Source organism: Schistocerca serialis, chromosome 9 (genome assembly GCF_023864345.2).
Source record: "Schistocerca serialis cubense isolate TAMUIC-IGC-003099 chromosome 9, iqSchSeri2.2, whole genome shotgun sequence".
Lineage (NCBI taxonomy): Eukaryota > Metazoa > Arthropoda > Insecta > Orthoptera > Acrididae > Schistocerca > Schistocerca serialis.
In genome coordinates this window covers 98,485,404-98,502,600 of record NC_064646.1, presented here as the reverse complement: position 1 = coordinate 98,502,600, position 17,197 = coordinate 98,485,404, and the positions used below count along the sequence as shown (strand labels likewise).

Sequence of the window (17,197 nt, the reverse complement as noted above, 5' to 3'; positions counted from 1 at the left end):
CAAAAGTTGATAGCTTGTGCTTTCCGAATACTCTCCAGGTCTGAGAAGAACTACTCTACAACCAAGAAAGAGTGCCTTGCAATTGTTGCGGCCATCAAGTTTGGCCACATTTATTACACAAACTATTCAAAATTGTGACAGATCACCATTCTCTGTGGTGGCTGACAAGCCTGAAGGAACTGTCAGGTTACATGACAAAAGATGGGCATTGAGGCTTCAGGAGTACTATGTCACAATGGTATACAAAAATGGATGCAAACACTATGACGCTGATTGCTTTTCAAAGAATCCTTTGCAGAACACAGCAATATAGATTAAATCTGTCATATCTGCCTTAAATGACACTATGCTGAACTGAGAGGAGATCCAGCATTGCTGAAAAGCCTTGAAGAATGAGGAATCAGTCAGAGGAGGATTCCAATTAATAAATGAAACATTGTTTAAGAGGAACTATAATCCAATGGAGCAGAAATGGTAAATCATTATCCCAGATCATCTAAAGAGACCAACATCTGCTCACACGGGATTTGTGAAGACTTCAGACTGAATCAAATGCAGGTATTACTGGCCAAGTCTCTACCAGTCCGAAGACACTATGAGAAGAACACCAATGGCAGAAGCATGTGCTGCAATTACCTCCAGCACATTTAGTACCAATCCTGCCTGCAACAGTGCCGTTTCACAGAACTGGAATCAACTTCTTGCAGAGGTTCCATAAGTCAACAAATGGAAATTGAGGGATAACAGTTTGCGCTGGTTACGTCACCTGCTATACCGTCACCAAAGCTGTGTTGACTGCTGAAACCACAGAAGTTAAAAGAGTTCCTTGAATAAGACATAACTGTTCATTTACAGATGCTGTGTGTTTCTAAAGATATTTCTGCAAATAACAACACTTGGCATCTGCTGTGCATACCAGATGGAAATTTGAAATTTCTTGAATATCAGATGGCGAGACTGGCTAATTGTTTTACAAGAATTTATAACAAATTATTTGTTTCACGGTTGATTACTGAACATTATCACCGTCAAAGTGACCAAAATGGTATTTCATGTTACATATAAAGCTTCTTACATGCGAAAGATGGAATTTGATACAAAATCCTTTGGAATATACACAGTTGGAGTAAACTTCTGTTTCAACATGTTGGCAAAATTATTTTGTTTAGGATCACTATTTACATATATCATAATAAGACACTGTGATAGTAAGGGATCAGGTGAATAATTCTACATATAGTATTCTACACATATAATGGCCTGGTAAAGACAGTTGAATTTATAACTGTTTGGAACAACCATGATCCATATCACTTGACTTCTGTCATTAGGTGGGACTGCAGTAAGTATGGTTTTCACCTTATCGATAAAGGGCTGGGGAAACTCTAGGACAACAGCAAAAAATCTAAGTGGAAGGGAGTAGATTGTTGTGAGTGATAAAGTACGAATGGTTGCACCTATTAGAGCAGGACCTTTATCAGGTTGGGGAGGAGAGAAAGAAATGTGTTTTGAAAGACATTTGTGGTGCAATCAATTTGAGGAAATACCAGAGATAAATTATAGTATAAAGCCATTAGTTGACTGTTTTAAGCACTTGTCCGAAATAATTATTCCAGTCACAACAATTCTGTCAATACACATCAAGTTTTATTACAGCATCTGAATATTTGTGGACTGATGAGGAACATTAAATAATGTCGTATTCACAATGATGAAATACACATGCCAAACCCAGTTAACAACATTTCCTCCTATGAACATAATGTGACCACTAGTAGGTTCGTGTTAAGCATTTTAGGATAACATTTTACACATTTCTGTATTGTAGTTATAGAGAAACGATGAGTTATCACAGGTATCAGACACTGCAATGTATCTGCAAGCATTAGTATTAATAAAAGTGGATTGGAATGAAGTCTCACGCCATATACCTAAACAAGTACTACGTTCCACAGCTTTATGAGAACAGTACTTCAGTAATAAGCCTTGGGAACATACAAGATTATGGTTGTGACCAAATAGAACCCCCACCTCCCCAAACAGAGAAAATTTTAAATTTGCTTAAGTAATTAGAAATGACACAGTTAGTGTAAGTAAGTGGCAAATCACTGCATGTGGAGACTGCAATACTGATTTCATATCAGGTAGTACTGACTGAGGGCATTTACTTGTTTCTGGCGAAGGGCATGAAAGAGGAAGCTGTGTGGTAGAATTTTGCACAGAGCATAATTTAATTGTCGCTAAGACTTAAATTAAGAATCATGAAAGAAGGTTGTCTACATGGAAGAAACCTGGCAATATTAGAAAGTTTCAAATAAATCACATAGCTGTATGACAGATTTCAAAATGAGATTTTAAGCTGCAAAACATTTCCAGGGGCAGATGTGGACTCTGGCCATAATTTATTGAGTACAAACTGCATATTAACACATTTCGATCACTGCCCATAGAAACTACGAGCGCGCATTTATTGCCATAACAGGCCGCACTGGGAGAATCTCCGAGCACCGCCTTCTTGATTTTTATTTCAGGTTGCTGCACATTATATATGTGCAGTGACGTCTGGAGTTGAGTTTTTCATTCTTGTAGTGCATCGGACAGCTGCTAGATGGTGTTCCTGCCTCATCTTAGTGCTAGGTGACTCAAAAAAGGCACCAAAACAAGTGATTCTGCAACAGGATATGTTTTGAACTGTGAAGTGTACACTAGTGCAGGTGAAAAAGACAACAGTGCAGATTCAGTGGTGCTAAATTTGTGCAACAGTTATTTACATAAGGGTCATACACTGTATATGGACCGGTTTCATTATTTGAAAGATTGTTTGATGAGAGCACATCTACTGTTGGCACAGTAATGAGAAACAGAAAAGGCCTTTGACAGGAATTCAAACAGAATAAGGTAAGAAGAGGTGAAATAGTATTCAAGAGAAAAAATTCCGTGCTAGCACTTCACTGGAAAGATACTAGGGATGTGTTTGCCCTTTCTACCAAACATAGAATGACAAGCAGTGTTACAAAGACAAAATCCAAGGCTGGCATGGTAGAAAAACTGAAGCCTGATCTCATACTTGATTATAATAAAAATAAAACTGTTGTTGATCATGGAGATCAGCTAGTGACCTATTATTTTCAACGATGAACAATGAAATGGTGGAAAAGGGTATTTTTTTGTGTATGATGTGCGTGGTCAATTCTTACATTCTGTACAAGACACTTCTGCCTGTCTCTCACAAATGAACCAGCTTGTTTACTTTTATGGTGAACCTGTGAAAACAAATACTCGAGAAATCAGGTGACATTTTAAAGGAAGATGAAAAGTGGGGTTCAGCAGCAAACAGGCTAACAGCAAGGCATATACCCCCACTCATGTCCCATCAACAACAAGCAAGAAGTATGCATCAAGATACTGTATTGTTTGCTCTGAGAATAATGCTTGCAGTACTGGCAAATGAGTGAGAAGGGAGACCAGATGGTGGTGTGAAGAATGTAATGTAGGATTGTGTCTACCTGTTTCAAGCAATGTCACACAAAGTCAAATTTTGCTCAATGAAAAGAATTGTATAAATACAATGAAATAGTTTGGTACATTTATTTTATAATAAATTCTGATTTATTGTAATTATAAACTTTTTTCCTATCTCTGAATCTTCTAATTTTCAAAATATAATGATTCTGTAAATATGAGACATCTTTCAAAAAACTTTAAACAAATGTTGAGATATATGATGATAATACAAACATCAGTTCAAAGGTTTTGCTTTTATTCATTATCTTTTGACCACGAGCCATGCAAAAAAGGTGCAAAAGTGTACGACTTCTAAGAGATTGCAGCAGTCCATGCGGCCCGACCGCAATGTGTTAAACTGAAGAAACTGCAGACAGACAGGAAATTATTAAGAGAAGAAGAATAATTTGACAGATCATTCAAAGAAAAACATTGGAAACAAGACACCTGGAGTAGACGACATTTCCATAGAATTACAGATTGTTGAGCATACCAATGATGCCAAAACTGTTCCATCTTGGAATGTTTCAGGTTGATTACATAACGGTAAGGCATATATTTTGGAACTAGGAGGGAACAAAGAAAATGATTCAAATGGCTCTGAGCACTATGGGACTCAACATCTTAGGTCATAAGTCCCCTAGAACTTAGAACTACTTAAACCTAACTAACCTAAGGACATCACACACACCCATGCCCGAGCCAGGATTCTAACCTGCGACCGTAGCAGTCCCGCGGTTCCGGACTGCAGCGCCAGAACCGCTAGACCACCGCGGCCAGCAGAGAACAAAGAGATTGTTGAGAGTTTCAAAGGGAGCATTAGGCAATGACTGATTGATTGAAATATAGTATAAGACAAATGGCTAGCTTTGTGAGATGAAATAGCAAAAGCAAAGCAGGATGAAATAGGTAAAAAGACAAGGCCTGGTAGAAATCCTTTGATATTACACGGCACTCTGAATTTAACTGATAAAAGCAGAAAATATAAAAATGTGGCAAATGAAGTGGAAAAAGTTAATAAAGAAAACTAAAAAATGAGATTGACATAAAGGGCAAAATGGCTAAGCAGGAATAGTTCGAGAACAAACATAAGCCTACAGAATCATGGATAACTAGGGAGAGGTAGATACCACCTATAGGATGATTTAAAGAGGCCTGGGAAGGAAAGATGAGCAACTGAATGACTGTCAAGAGCTCAGAAGGAAAACCAGTCCCAAGCAAAGAAGGAAATGCTGAAGGATGGAAGGAGTATATACAGTAGTTATACATGGGAAATGAACATGAAGGCAATATTTAGAAAGGGCATCAGTAGTAGATGAAGGTGAGATTGGAGGTATGACACTGAGAGAAGAATTTGACAGAGCATTGAAAGCTACAAGTCAAAACAAAGCCCCTGGAGTATATGACACTCCTTCACAACTACTGATATCCTTGGGAGACATAGCCATGACAAAACTATTCCACCTGATATACATGATGTATGAAACAGGTGGAATACACTCAGACTTCAAGAAGATTGTATTAATTCCAGTTTCAAAGAAAGCAAGTGCTGACAACTATCAGTTTAATGCAACATGGTTGCAAAACACTGCCATGAATTATTTACAGAAGAATGGACAAACTGGTAGAAGCTGACATCAAGGAAGATCAGTTTGGATTCCAGAGAAATATAGGAATACGAGAGGCTATACTGAGCCTTCGATTTATAGGTTAAAGAAAGATAAAGCTGCATTTATATCATATCAATACTTACAGAAAGCTTTCACTGATGTTGGTCTGGAAAACACACTTTAAAATTCTGAAGGTAGCTGGGTAAAATACAGGGAGCAAAAGATTATTTACATCTTGTCCAGAAACCAAGTGTAAGTTACAAGAGTTGATTGGCACGAAAGGGAAGCAGTGGCTGAAAAGGGAGCAAAACAAGGTTGCAACCTATCCCCATAGTTCTTCAATCTGTATAGTGAGTAAGACGTACAGGAAACCAAGCGGCAGCTTGGAATAAACATCAGGAAGAAGAAATAAAAATGCTGAGTTTGCAGATAACACACTAATTCTGTCAGAGGTAGCATAGGACTTGGAAGAGCATCTGAAAGGAATGGACAGTGCCCTAAAAGGCAGATGTAAGATGAACACAACAAAAATAAAATACTGCTAAAAGAATACAGTAGAGTTAAACCAAGTGATGCTGACAAATTATATTAGGAAATGAGGCACCTACATTCAACTCTGCAAGCCACTGTATGGTGTATTGCAGAGGGTACCTTGTAACACTGCTAGTCATTTCCTTTCTTGTTCTACTCACAAATAGAACAAGGGAATAAGACTATTTAATGCCTCTATATTTCTCTTATCTTCATGGTCCTTACATGAAATATCCATTGGCAGCAGTACAATCTTTCTACAGTCAACTTCAAATACCTATTACCTAAATTTTCTCAACAGTGTTTCATGAAAAGGAGGTCATTTTCCCTCCAGGGATTTCCATTTGAGTTTATGGAGCATCTCCATAATATTTGAATGTTGATCAATGCTCACCTAAGAGCTGCTTTAACACCTTCCTTCATTCTGACCTGGAAGGGATCTCAAGGAATCTCACAGTACTCAAGAATGGATCACATTAGTGTTATATTCACGGTTTCCTTTGTAGATGAACCAATCTTTACTAAAATCCTTCCAATAAACTGAAGTTGACCTTTCACCTTCCCAGCATTAGATGAGTATTGATAGAGGGGTAGTAAAGTAGCTGATGATGGTCGAAGTAAAGAGGAAATTAAATGTAATCCGGCAAAGGCAAGTAAAGCATTTCTGAAGAAAAATTTGTTAATACCAAGTGTAAATGTAAGTGTTTGGAAGTGTTTTATGAAGGTATTTGTCTGGAATGTAGCCTTTTACTAGTGTGATATGTGGGCTACAGGAGAGTGCTAAAGCTTAGCTGGGCAGGTTAAATAACTAAACATGGGACATTGAATCAAATTTGGGAACAAAGAGCTTTATGGTACACCTTGATCAAAAGGAGAGTTTTGTAGACCACACTATGTCACCAAGGAATAGTTAGTTACATAATGATGGGAAGTGTGGACAGTAAAAATTACACAATGATGGGAAGTGTGGACAGTAAAAATTACATAATGATGGGAAGTGTGGACAGTAGACCAAGACTTAAAAAGTAAACTCTAGTGTAGAGAGCTGCATTACATCAGTCTTTGGATAAGAATTACTTACGTCTAACCTTGGTTTGTTCCTCACAGTAACAATTCCAAAAAGAACTGAAGAATGCAGTGAAATGGTTACTGAAACTGCACAGGTAATTTCACTTCCCCTTATTCCATCTTTACTTCTCACTTGTATTAAAGCTGTACATTGCTTACCTGTTGTTCTATTTTTGACTTCTAATTCTACCACATTGCACCTTTCCCATTATTTTTGTCCCCCACCCCATGTCCTATAAAAGATAGGTCCATTTCAACCTGGGACCTTTGTGACCTGCCCTCCTTTATAACATTTCCCAACATATCCATCTCCCCTTCCTGACTCAGTCTTTCCTTTTCATCCTGTACATTAAGTCTCCCCCAACCCACAGCTCTGGGCAACTTTCCCGATATCTACCCTTTTCCTAGGCCTCTCCAGTCCTTTTCCTTCACCCCTCTCCTTTCCCCTTCAACCCCTCTGCCTGAAGAAGGAGCCACTGGCTCCAAAAGCTTGCCAATTAAAATTGTCTTTGATGTGTGTGTTCTGCCACCTCTTATTGAATAGATTTTTTTTTTAAAATAGTTATATCTGGCATTCCTTCAATCCTCTTAGGTATCTTGAGTCTCCTTGTATATAACAATGACATTTCAGTAGCATTATCAGGTGTTAAATGTGTTAAGCATTGCTAATTAAGTTTTCATGTTCCTCTATACATAATTCTAACCCACTCATCAACATTTATCAGAACACACAAGAAACTGCAACCTGAAATATGTATACAATATGAAGATGTGCAAAAAGAAAAAGTTGGTGTTGTTAAATGCTGATGATTACAACTGGATTACAAGTAGACAACAAAATTCAGTCACAAGTGACATACCACAAATTGCCAAATGAATGAACAGATCTTTATTTGCAATTAAATTATTATTAGAGAGACATGTAAAATGAAAAGACTCACACAATTAGCTTACTTTCATTCCATAATGTCATACTGTAGCTATCAAACAAAGAAGTTTCTGCACATTGTAATATCAACAAAAAATAGTCAGAGTTAACTGAGTCACAAGTGAGTAGAACAGAGCCTGGAAATGAATTATACAGATTGCAGACTCACGGGATGCATGGAGGCACAGCAGAACTCCCTTTTGTGCGACTAGAACTGTCACTGTTCCATTGAGCTCAACCCAGTTAAGAACAATGTGTCAAACAGCCCAGTTATCAGCATATGTATGAATCTGGACGGGGAAGAAAGATATCTCTGGGAAATGAATAGCTCATACATGGCATGCTGTTACAACAGTGAAGAGAGTTCAGATCCAGAAAACAGCAGAATGTTTCGGATATGGATCACACATTGTGACCATTACACTATTAACAATCCCACACACTAAGATGGGTTGCCCACATTGGGGATAAAAGACACATCAAATTACTACTGTTTAAAGTGACATATTACAGGCACACAAACCTGTTATTCTTTATGGAATCCAGTAAGCAAACATTCAGAAGGGGGAGATTAGAACAACAAGCAGACAGGACAGCAATTCTTTTTCTAAACCCCCATGAGCTCCATAATCAGTACCTTCACTTAGACCAGAAATCATTGAGGTATTATTTACACTGCAGGGAAAATGTGCAGAGGTGCCACACTAACCAACTGGATCCCCTGGAAGAGCTGTTATTAATGACAAGGTAAGTAGCCTGTCAGTGTTTTCAATGAAGGTACTGCCCATAAACCTTTGGTCACAAATAGCACAGATGGTGATTTAGTGATCTACGGCATGACCCAAAGGCCGTTAACATCTGAAAATGCACAAATTAATTGAATAATGTAGGTAGAGATAAAAATTGACACACAGGCCTGAAATGACACGGGTTTTTATTGCAAATAAAAACGATTGAAAAAACTGGCCAACAGATGGCACTGGACAGCAACAGGTTGGTGATGCCGCATAAGAATCTTGCATAAAATGAGCTGTAGTGAGAGAGCGAGTTAGATCATCCCTTACCTGGCCGATAAACACCTGCTGGAAGGTGCAATTTTTATGTAGGATAGCACCCCACCCTATGTTGCTACTCGTGTGGAAGATCTCTTGTGCATATCGTTCAGTGAGGATACATGGTGAGCTGCCAAGTCTGTCATGCTTGGTGTCCAATGCTCCCAGCCCTTAATCCGTGTGATTATTCATTTTGCAGTTACCTGAAGTCGCACATCTACTGCAATCTTCCACCTTCATTACGGGTTCCAATGGAGAGCATCTGACGACAATTTCCCACTATACCTGCTGATATGCTGAACAGTGCTGGTCACAACATTGTCCCTCAGCTACGGGTACCATTGACGAATGATGGCCGACATGTCGATCATTTCTTATAAAAACATTATTTTTTATAAAAATAAGATTTTATTCTAATTATTGCTTTTTATTATATGAAGTGCCATCTGTTGGTCATTTTGTGCACTTTCTTGTTTCAATAACAAACTCATGTTATTTCAAGTATGTATTTCCTGCTTTCACTATTTTGCAAAATACTGAATTTTCAAATGTTAAGTAACTTTTAGGTCACCCTGTACAGTAATGCATCAAACCTGATTGTGTGTTTAGAGATCGGCACATGTGTACATGATGTATACTCATATTTCCTGAATTACAAGTTGCATCATCACCAAACACTTAACTTTTCACAGAACCAGTCTTTTATTATTTGGAGCATAAGTATGCTCTCAGACTTAGATCCAGTCTCAACTACAGATAGCAGGACTTCTTCAGTAAGAACAGTCTACAACAACTGTTGAAGTGTATACTACGGTGTACCAAAGTATCAGTGACTTGAAGGCGCCAATGGTTTCTCATGGATCTTGCGTAGATGCATTTTTTCCCCTATTCTACTAACTGTCGTGTCCCACTGACGTGTCCGGAGAGGGAGTGGAAGGACTGCATTGGTGCGCGTCAGAGAACTTACTTGGCATGAGGTCTCGGTAGTGTGGGCCGCCAACTCCTCACTGCTCCGTGGTAGAGAAGGCTGCAAGGTGAGCTAGAGTACGGAACTCGGATAGGATCTTAGGGAAGCTTTCATGTATGAACACTCGATGTATAGAATGATTATACTGGAAGTACCCCTGGCACTTGTGATTTAAATAAGATTCTATATACAGTCTCCAATGATTGTCTATCTGGCTATGCAGTTGCCATCCCTAACTTCCCAAACCGAAGTCCTAATACAGCAGAGGCGAGCGCACCAGACTAAGTGTCAGCTGTGTCGATTCAGCCTCAGTCCCTACTTGTTGCTGTGCTCAATACTCTCCTGCAACTCTTGCAGCATCCCGATACTGACTAACATGGACCGGCGTCCTAGGTACCTCACTCCATCACTGTCCTTCGATCTAGCGGCTATCCGCTTTTATAGGGGGTAGTGCACCCGGCACCACTTGTTCTAGAAGGTTCTAGCACCCCCGAACTTTGAGCCCTGAGTAGGCTAGTCACGTGGCAGCATGTGATGCCTACGTGATGAACTAGCCATTCTCCACTGTTTGCTGTGTCCAAGGGTTGCCACTAACTGTGCTTGAGCCTCGTGATACTGCATAAGTCCCTCTTGTTAGTCGAGTACACATTACACATGAAATAGTCTTGTCACGTCCGCCTCGCTTGATCTGTAGCAATAATTTTCCAGCCTACAGCCTACATGATTTTAATTCTATCTTCTACTATTCGCGACATAACACCACTTATTTTTTTCTTGCAAACACCGAATTTAAGAACAGATCATATAATCCAGAATGAGAGTTATACTCTGCAGCAGAGTGTGCATCAATATGAAACTTCCTGGCAGATGAAAACTGCATTCCAGACTGAGATTCGAACTTAGGACCTTTTCAAAGGTCCCGATTTTGAGTCTTGGTTCATCACACAGTTTTCATCTGCCAGGAAATTTCAGATTGTTACACACAATAATCTTGGTGTAGAAATTATACAATCATGAACACAATACTTTCTGTACTCTACCTGAGACCACATCTCTTAACTCCACTGCTTCTCTCTTAACAACTGATGAAAGAATAAACACACAGGATGATAACAGATTGCAATTACTGTTGCCACATGGCAAATGTGAACACAATCCTCACACAGGATGTTTACACGTGCTTCACAGGAGATATCACTGTGGATTATGACTTGTTTTGTTATTGGTTTGATGTGTGCTATGTGGTACACCAACTACAAATTGTAATGTGTTGGAGAAACAGTCTCCTTTTTGCCAATACAATTTTCTCTCTAATGTGGTATAATTACATGAATCGGTAATATTTGAAATGTGTAAGCTAATTTTGACTCACCCTTCCTAACAATTTACTGAACATGGTCTTCCATCAGCATTTAACCTTTGACGAAGGGATAACTACAGGTGTAAATTTCTAAAAATGATTACTAATGGCGAACTTCACCGTAGCACATTTTTAAGCATTGCCACTGGATATTGCACTCAAACAATATTTCAGCAGTCATTTGACATTCTTTTATTCGAGTTCGGCTTTTTTCTGCTCCAAGTACCCATTTTTTCTTCTACCTCCCATTTACTTGTGGTGAATACATAATTTCTGCACTACACATCACTTTAATGGAATGACTAAAAGCAATAAAATGTGATATCAGAGACAGTTTGGGGAAAAAGTACTGTCAAAAATCATAGAAAACAACAGAATAACAATGATGATTATACACCCCCCCCCCCCCTCCGCCTCCCTGATTGTGCTGCAGCTCTACTGGGTCTTGCTGCTACTGGAGTGTGTGAAAGAGGAGAAGTGGAGGTAGTACATATAAATAGCTAATATGCAGCAATTTAAGATCAATTTTTGATAATCAGTTCCTGCTGTTCCTTAGACGCAATCTTTAAAATTACTTTTCTGCTGTACGAGCCTATTCCCTTCTCTTAAATCTCCATTATAAATACTGGCAGGATAAGGACCAGCAAAATAACTTTTGTGCTTCCAAAAGGAACAGCACCAGTTATGCTCATGGTGATACATCCTGGGCTACTGGATCGTTTTCAGGACTAAGAATGTTGGAAAATATTAAGATAAGAATACTATACTTCAGCATCATACTTTAGCAAGAAAGTGCTGTGGTGAAAAATAAAATATCAAATGCCCACAATTCATGCGTAGTTTATTGTGTTAATGGGGGTAGAGCTCAGGACCTAGTAGCCAACTGTCATTATTTAAATAAAACTATGTCCAACTTTATATCTATCTTAATGTCCAGTTACTCCATGTGCAAAATTGTGGTAGATGAGGCCTTGTTTTGAATCAGTGTGAGTGAAAAAATGGAAAGCAAATAGACTGTGTGGGGCAGAGAATTAGAAAGCTAACTCTACCATTGACTGTCTGTCACTTCTTTTACATTGTTGCTATTAATTTCTTTCATTCATAGCTTGAAGTATTCATTAAATTATCTTCATGTACCGATACCAATTTATAAACATATGATTGCGTCTTATTTTCCTACGTTCAGCTTATCTTCTATTTAAAAAGTGAGTATGAGTCCTAATGTCACCCGATAACTCTGGAGTGCAGTGTGGGAATCCTGTATTATTGTCCTGTTGGAAATCTTCAATAGCCTTTAAAACTTACATAAATTAATATTTTAGTTATATGCATCCAAGTTACTTCTACGTGTTTTATAATGCCACCTACTCACCTTCTGTTAAATTGTTGCCTGTGTCTTCTTCTCTCTTGAAGTTCAACGAAGAACTGCACTGATCCATTTGCTTCTTTTTTCCCTTAACTTATCTTACTACTTCTTGATGTACAATTCCCCATTACCAATTAAGTGAACTTCAGTTCTCTAATTTTTTTGTACTTAAAGTACATGTTAAAGCACACAAATATGAACTGATTGTGCCCTTTCTGTTTCAGACACATGAGAAACTCAGTTTCGAAAACACTATTTAATTTACAAAAAGCACTTTGGGCCATTTTGACTTTTCTGGTTTTTTCTTTTGCTGTCATCTTCACCAAATGAGGTGGTGCAATGGTTAGCAAGCTAAACTCACATTTGGGAGGATGACTGTTCAAATCCCTGTCCAGCCATCCAGATTTAGGTTTTCAGTGATTCCCCAAAATTTCTCCAGTACAGCTCCTTTGAAATGGGCATGGCTGATTTCCTTCCCCATCCTTTCATAATCTGAGCTTGTGCTCTGTCTCTAATGACTGGTCTGCCAATGTGACAAACTCTTCAATCATCTCTCCTAAACAGAAAACCTCATCAGTTCAATCAGTTCTCAATAATTCTAGTTCTATGATGACACTGTTAAGCTGTACAATTTTTTTTCAACATTGTTTGCAGGTTTTTTGTCTTATGTAATTGATTTTCAGGCCCAATGTCAAACTTGAGCTATTAAGGTTCCTGCATCTTTTGTACTAGTAATTTATTTGCAATAGAAGCACACAATACAATGTCATTATCAAAATGAACATTGTTCAGATATGTTCTATTAACATGTATTCCCTGTTCATTTTTTCAATTTAAGGAATGCAAAACTTCCTCCAGAGTGGCAGTGCAGTTTTGGTGGAATGGAATTTCCTTGGATCACTTCTTTCACTCTGAAAATTTCATTCAGCACCAAACAATATGAAATGAAGCCTAGAAATATAAAATGTAAATGATAAAAAATTAATATGAACAAAACAATAAACTGTGCTATATAATTTAAGAATGAGATCAATCAAATGCGTAAAAGTAAGTAATTTTCTAGAAAGTATTCCTCTATGCTGTTAAATGCAATATGTGCCCGGAGATTACAACTGTACTAAAATTGTCAAAGAAAGAAATAGGACTAATGATTAGAAATGAAACAGCTGCAGCAATGTCAGTGGTATAGTGGAGGAAACAGTGGGGAACTGAGTCCAAGTATGCACTTCAGACCCTAAAAAACAATGCCATTTTATGTTTCTCACAAACATCAACACAACTTTACTGCCTAAATTTTTGTTTGGTCGTTGAACAGAAATACACAGCAAAAATAATATGTAGAAATGTGAATAGTTAGGAAATTGGAGCTGTTCAATATTTTTAATCTCTTTCTCTTTTATGCAAATAAATTTGTGTACAGCATAATTCCCAAAACACAAAAAATTAAATGTAATAATTCAGCACAATTTTCACAACCTATCAATATGAGGCACAAATTTATAACCACTCAACCAGTCTCTTCAATCATTATAAACTACAATAATCTTTTAATTGGGGAGAAAAAAAAGCAATGGAAAATTTACATAACATTCTCTTCCCAAAAATTCTGAAGCATTGAGTTTTTTGGTACTACCAATATGGTAACAATAATAGAGATGGTGTCATCTGCAAGATATAGAGTTCATTACCGTTGTTATCAAAGGAAGTTTTGTCATAAAATAGATAACAAATATGTCAGTCAAAAGCCTCCAGCAACACACATCTGACACACAAAAATCAGAAACAAAGTTCAAATGCTCAAGTTACACAAGATTCTTCACATAAGATTATGGGGCAACAGAAGATCAATTAAAACATGAGCCTGCAGCCATATAACTAAATCTGTCAGTGAAATACTTATGGGTGCATTTATTAGAACATTTTCACATGAAACTGAAATCAGAATAAAATTTAAGAATCAGGTGTCAAAAAGATTTCAACCAAGTTATCCACTGTTCAGATGAACCATACAGAAGCTGCCAAATCACACAATATAGTGTCTTAATTTATGGTTAAGTGTCTGAAGTCCTTGTGACCCATAAGAAATAATCTAAAAACAAACATTATCTGTACAGTTTAAGCTCCAAGTCCAATTGTTATTGAATGCCAGGCTGGCAAAACTGACAAAATTATTGAGCACAGAATCCATCAGCATTATTCATAACAACTTTGAGGCATTGTTTCACTTAAATGTAGACTTCAATATGAAGTTACCAACAAGGTAACTTATTTGAAGTAACTTTGTTTTTCAATATAAAATAAACAATTCAGGGAAACAAGAGTCAGAATAAGGTCATCTTCCATGTATATATCTTCGGGGGAGGGGGGTGGCCAGAGTAAATATTGCTGTAACTACCATGATTATACTTCTGTGTGGTTCATCTTCAGACTGGTCTGGATTCCCTATTTAGCTGTCATCTTCATTTCATAAAACATACAAGAAACAAGAAAATTATCATGGATAGTTGGTTACATTCTAAAGAAACAGTGGTAATAACACTCACAGCCTGGTGAACAGAATTTTAAGTTGTACACAAACTACAAAATATAGAAGCTGAAAAACTGAAGTAATATGACATAATATTGTAATAACTTCTCATCTCATAGTTAACTGGATAAGTAAAGAAATGTTTTCAATGCCCAGTTAACTTCAAAATTTAAGTGCTCCAAACACTGAATGCGAAATCAAATACATCTATTCTAAACTGTAAACAGATTTGGTTCTTGAACAGTTTGAATTAATAATGTGTTACATTTTTGCTGTCTACAGTATACCTGTCAAGAAACACCGCTCTGAAAACAAAACAAAATGACAAGTTACAGTGAGTGACTTTTTTGAAATGTAGTTCTAAATCTCTCTCAATATTATCAACTTTCAATATTTTGTAAGACACAAACAAAGCAAACTTAAAGCAATTATTACAAAACTTTTAATGGCCTTTTTATTATTGCTTGTACATGTGACAATAGCAGTACCAACAAATCTTTCAAGAAATAAAAAAAACAGGTAAACAAAAACAATGCTCTTTCCACATCTGCTTATCTTGCACTATTATAATACTGATCTAACAATGAGAAACCACCATGAATCTCATCCAAGCAGCAAAATACAGTCACAAATATTGTTAAGTAGCTGGAGGACATCCTGCAGCAATAAAAAGTAAAGGTTAGAGAAGAAACTCGGTTAAGCCTCTTTGTGTGACTAGGAGTACCCCACACGCACACACATACCGGTAACATGTTGCCGGGTGAACAGTATTTCATATTTGTATGAAACATGTAGAATAAATAAACAAGGTCATTTGTTATGACACACAGCAAAGTTGTCAAATGGTGTAGTCTTTGATGATAATCACTAATATGCTTGTGTTTCATTTCACTTCCAACAGCGAGATGCAAACAATGAATACTTTAGTGGTAAGTCTTAAGTGGAGTAACAAACTCCGTCCAACACTGATGTAGTGAACACACAATTTGAGGAATCTCACATTCTAACACAGACAGTGACAGATGCAGCAATAACAGCTTGACACTTAACCATTGAGAGTTGATCCCAATCTTCTGACACTTCCATAACAACACTGAGCCTACCCACCATAACAGTAAGATTCAAAGATGCACTTTGGCATGTCAAACTTCTAAGTGTTTTGATGGTGGGTGTATGATGAACGGTTCACTCCACATTCTCCGTAAATCACCCTGCAATGAAATACCATTCTTTCAAAACAGTTCCAGATGACAAGTAATTATTCTAGCCAAAACACTTTATTACTGCTTGCAATCAATATCAGTTCATTTATAATGAAATAAAACTATTCTATTAATATTTTCAGTTATGAGGAACATCCCTTGCCAGGACGTTACAAGATCTGTGTATAGGTATCTGCCAAAAATTGCAAATAATGAAATAATCATATCTACTTCATGTCTGTAGTCTGAAGCAGAGGTAAGATAAGTTATGAGCACCCCACTCCATTGTTCTATGGTTCCATTTCTATTGTCTTACAGAAACGGTTTCTCAAACCAAGTTTTAGAATAACTGGCATTGCAGTATCTACTTAACCACTCTAGGAAATTTACCATTTAAATCAGAATGGTATCCTTCTCCGAGGACAGCCAGATATATTTACAGAATTGTTAAGGCTTTCATGGCCACTTGTTGACAAACTGCCTATTGGTTTCTGTCGCGAGTTCTTCGGCCGACATTGGCTAAAGAATCCGAGACACAAGTCAACAGGCAGTTTCTACTACTACTACTACTACTACTACTACTACCACCACCACTACCACTACCACCACCACCACTACACTACTACTACTACTACTACTACTACTACATATGGTCATGATGATATCACTTCCAGTGCAAAAAATTATTACACTATGAACTGTGCTAGAGAAAACTGTCAATGAAGACTATTTATGTGAACACTCAAGTGGGAATACGAAGTGAAAGAAGTGAAATCTGATGTGATAATGTATGGGACACAAAGGGTGTGGCACAGAGATGGGTGGAGGAGGAAGGGGGGTGGGGGGGGGGGCAGATACAGTGTAAAGAATTATTACATTGGGGGAAGAAAAAAAGAAGACTAAATTTATGATCTAGTGTGGACTTGCTTGTATTAAAAATGGGTTCTGGATAATACACACAAATACTTATTTTCTCTTGTTTTTAATGCTCAATCTCTTCCATATCAACACTTTCTTCACTTTCTCATTTTAAATAATTCCTTTGTTGTGTAAAGTACTTACTTTTAGTTTAGCAGGCATTT

At 37.5% G+C, this 17,197-nt stretch overlaps 1 protein-coding gene across 1 annotated transcript in view; it reads right to left on the bottom strand.

Annotated features, from left to right (window-relative positions):
- Positions 1 to 14,274: 14,274 nt before the first annotated feature.
- The window catches only part of LOC126418680 (signal peptide peptidase-like 3), a 69,909-nt gene continuing 66,986 nt past the window's right edge, over positions 14,275 to 17,197 (bottom strand). The window contains exon 11 of the mRNA XM_050085572.1: positions 14,275 to 16,124. Coding sequence (XP_049941529.1) covers positions 16,056 to 16,124 — 69 coding nt within the window. The 3' untranslated portion in view covers positions 14,275 to 16,055. The remainder of the gene's footprint in view (positions 16,125 to 17,197) is intronic.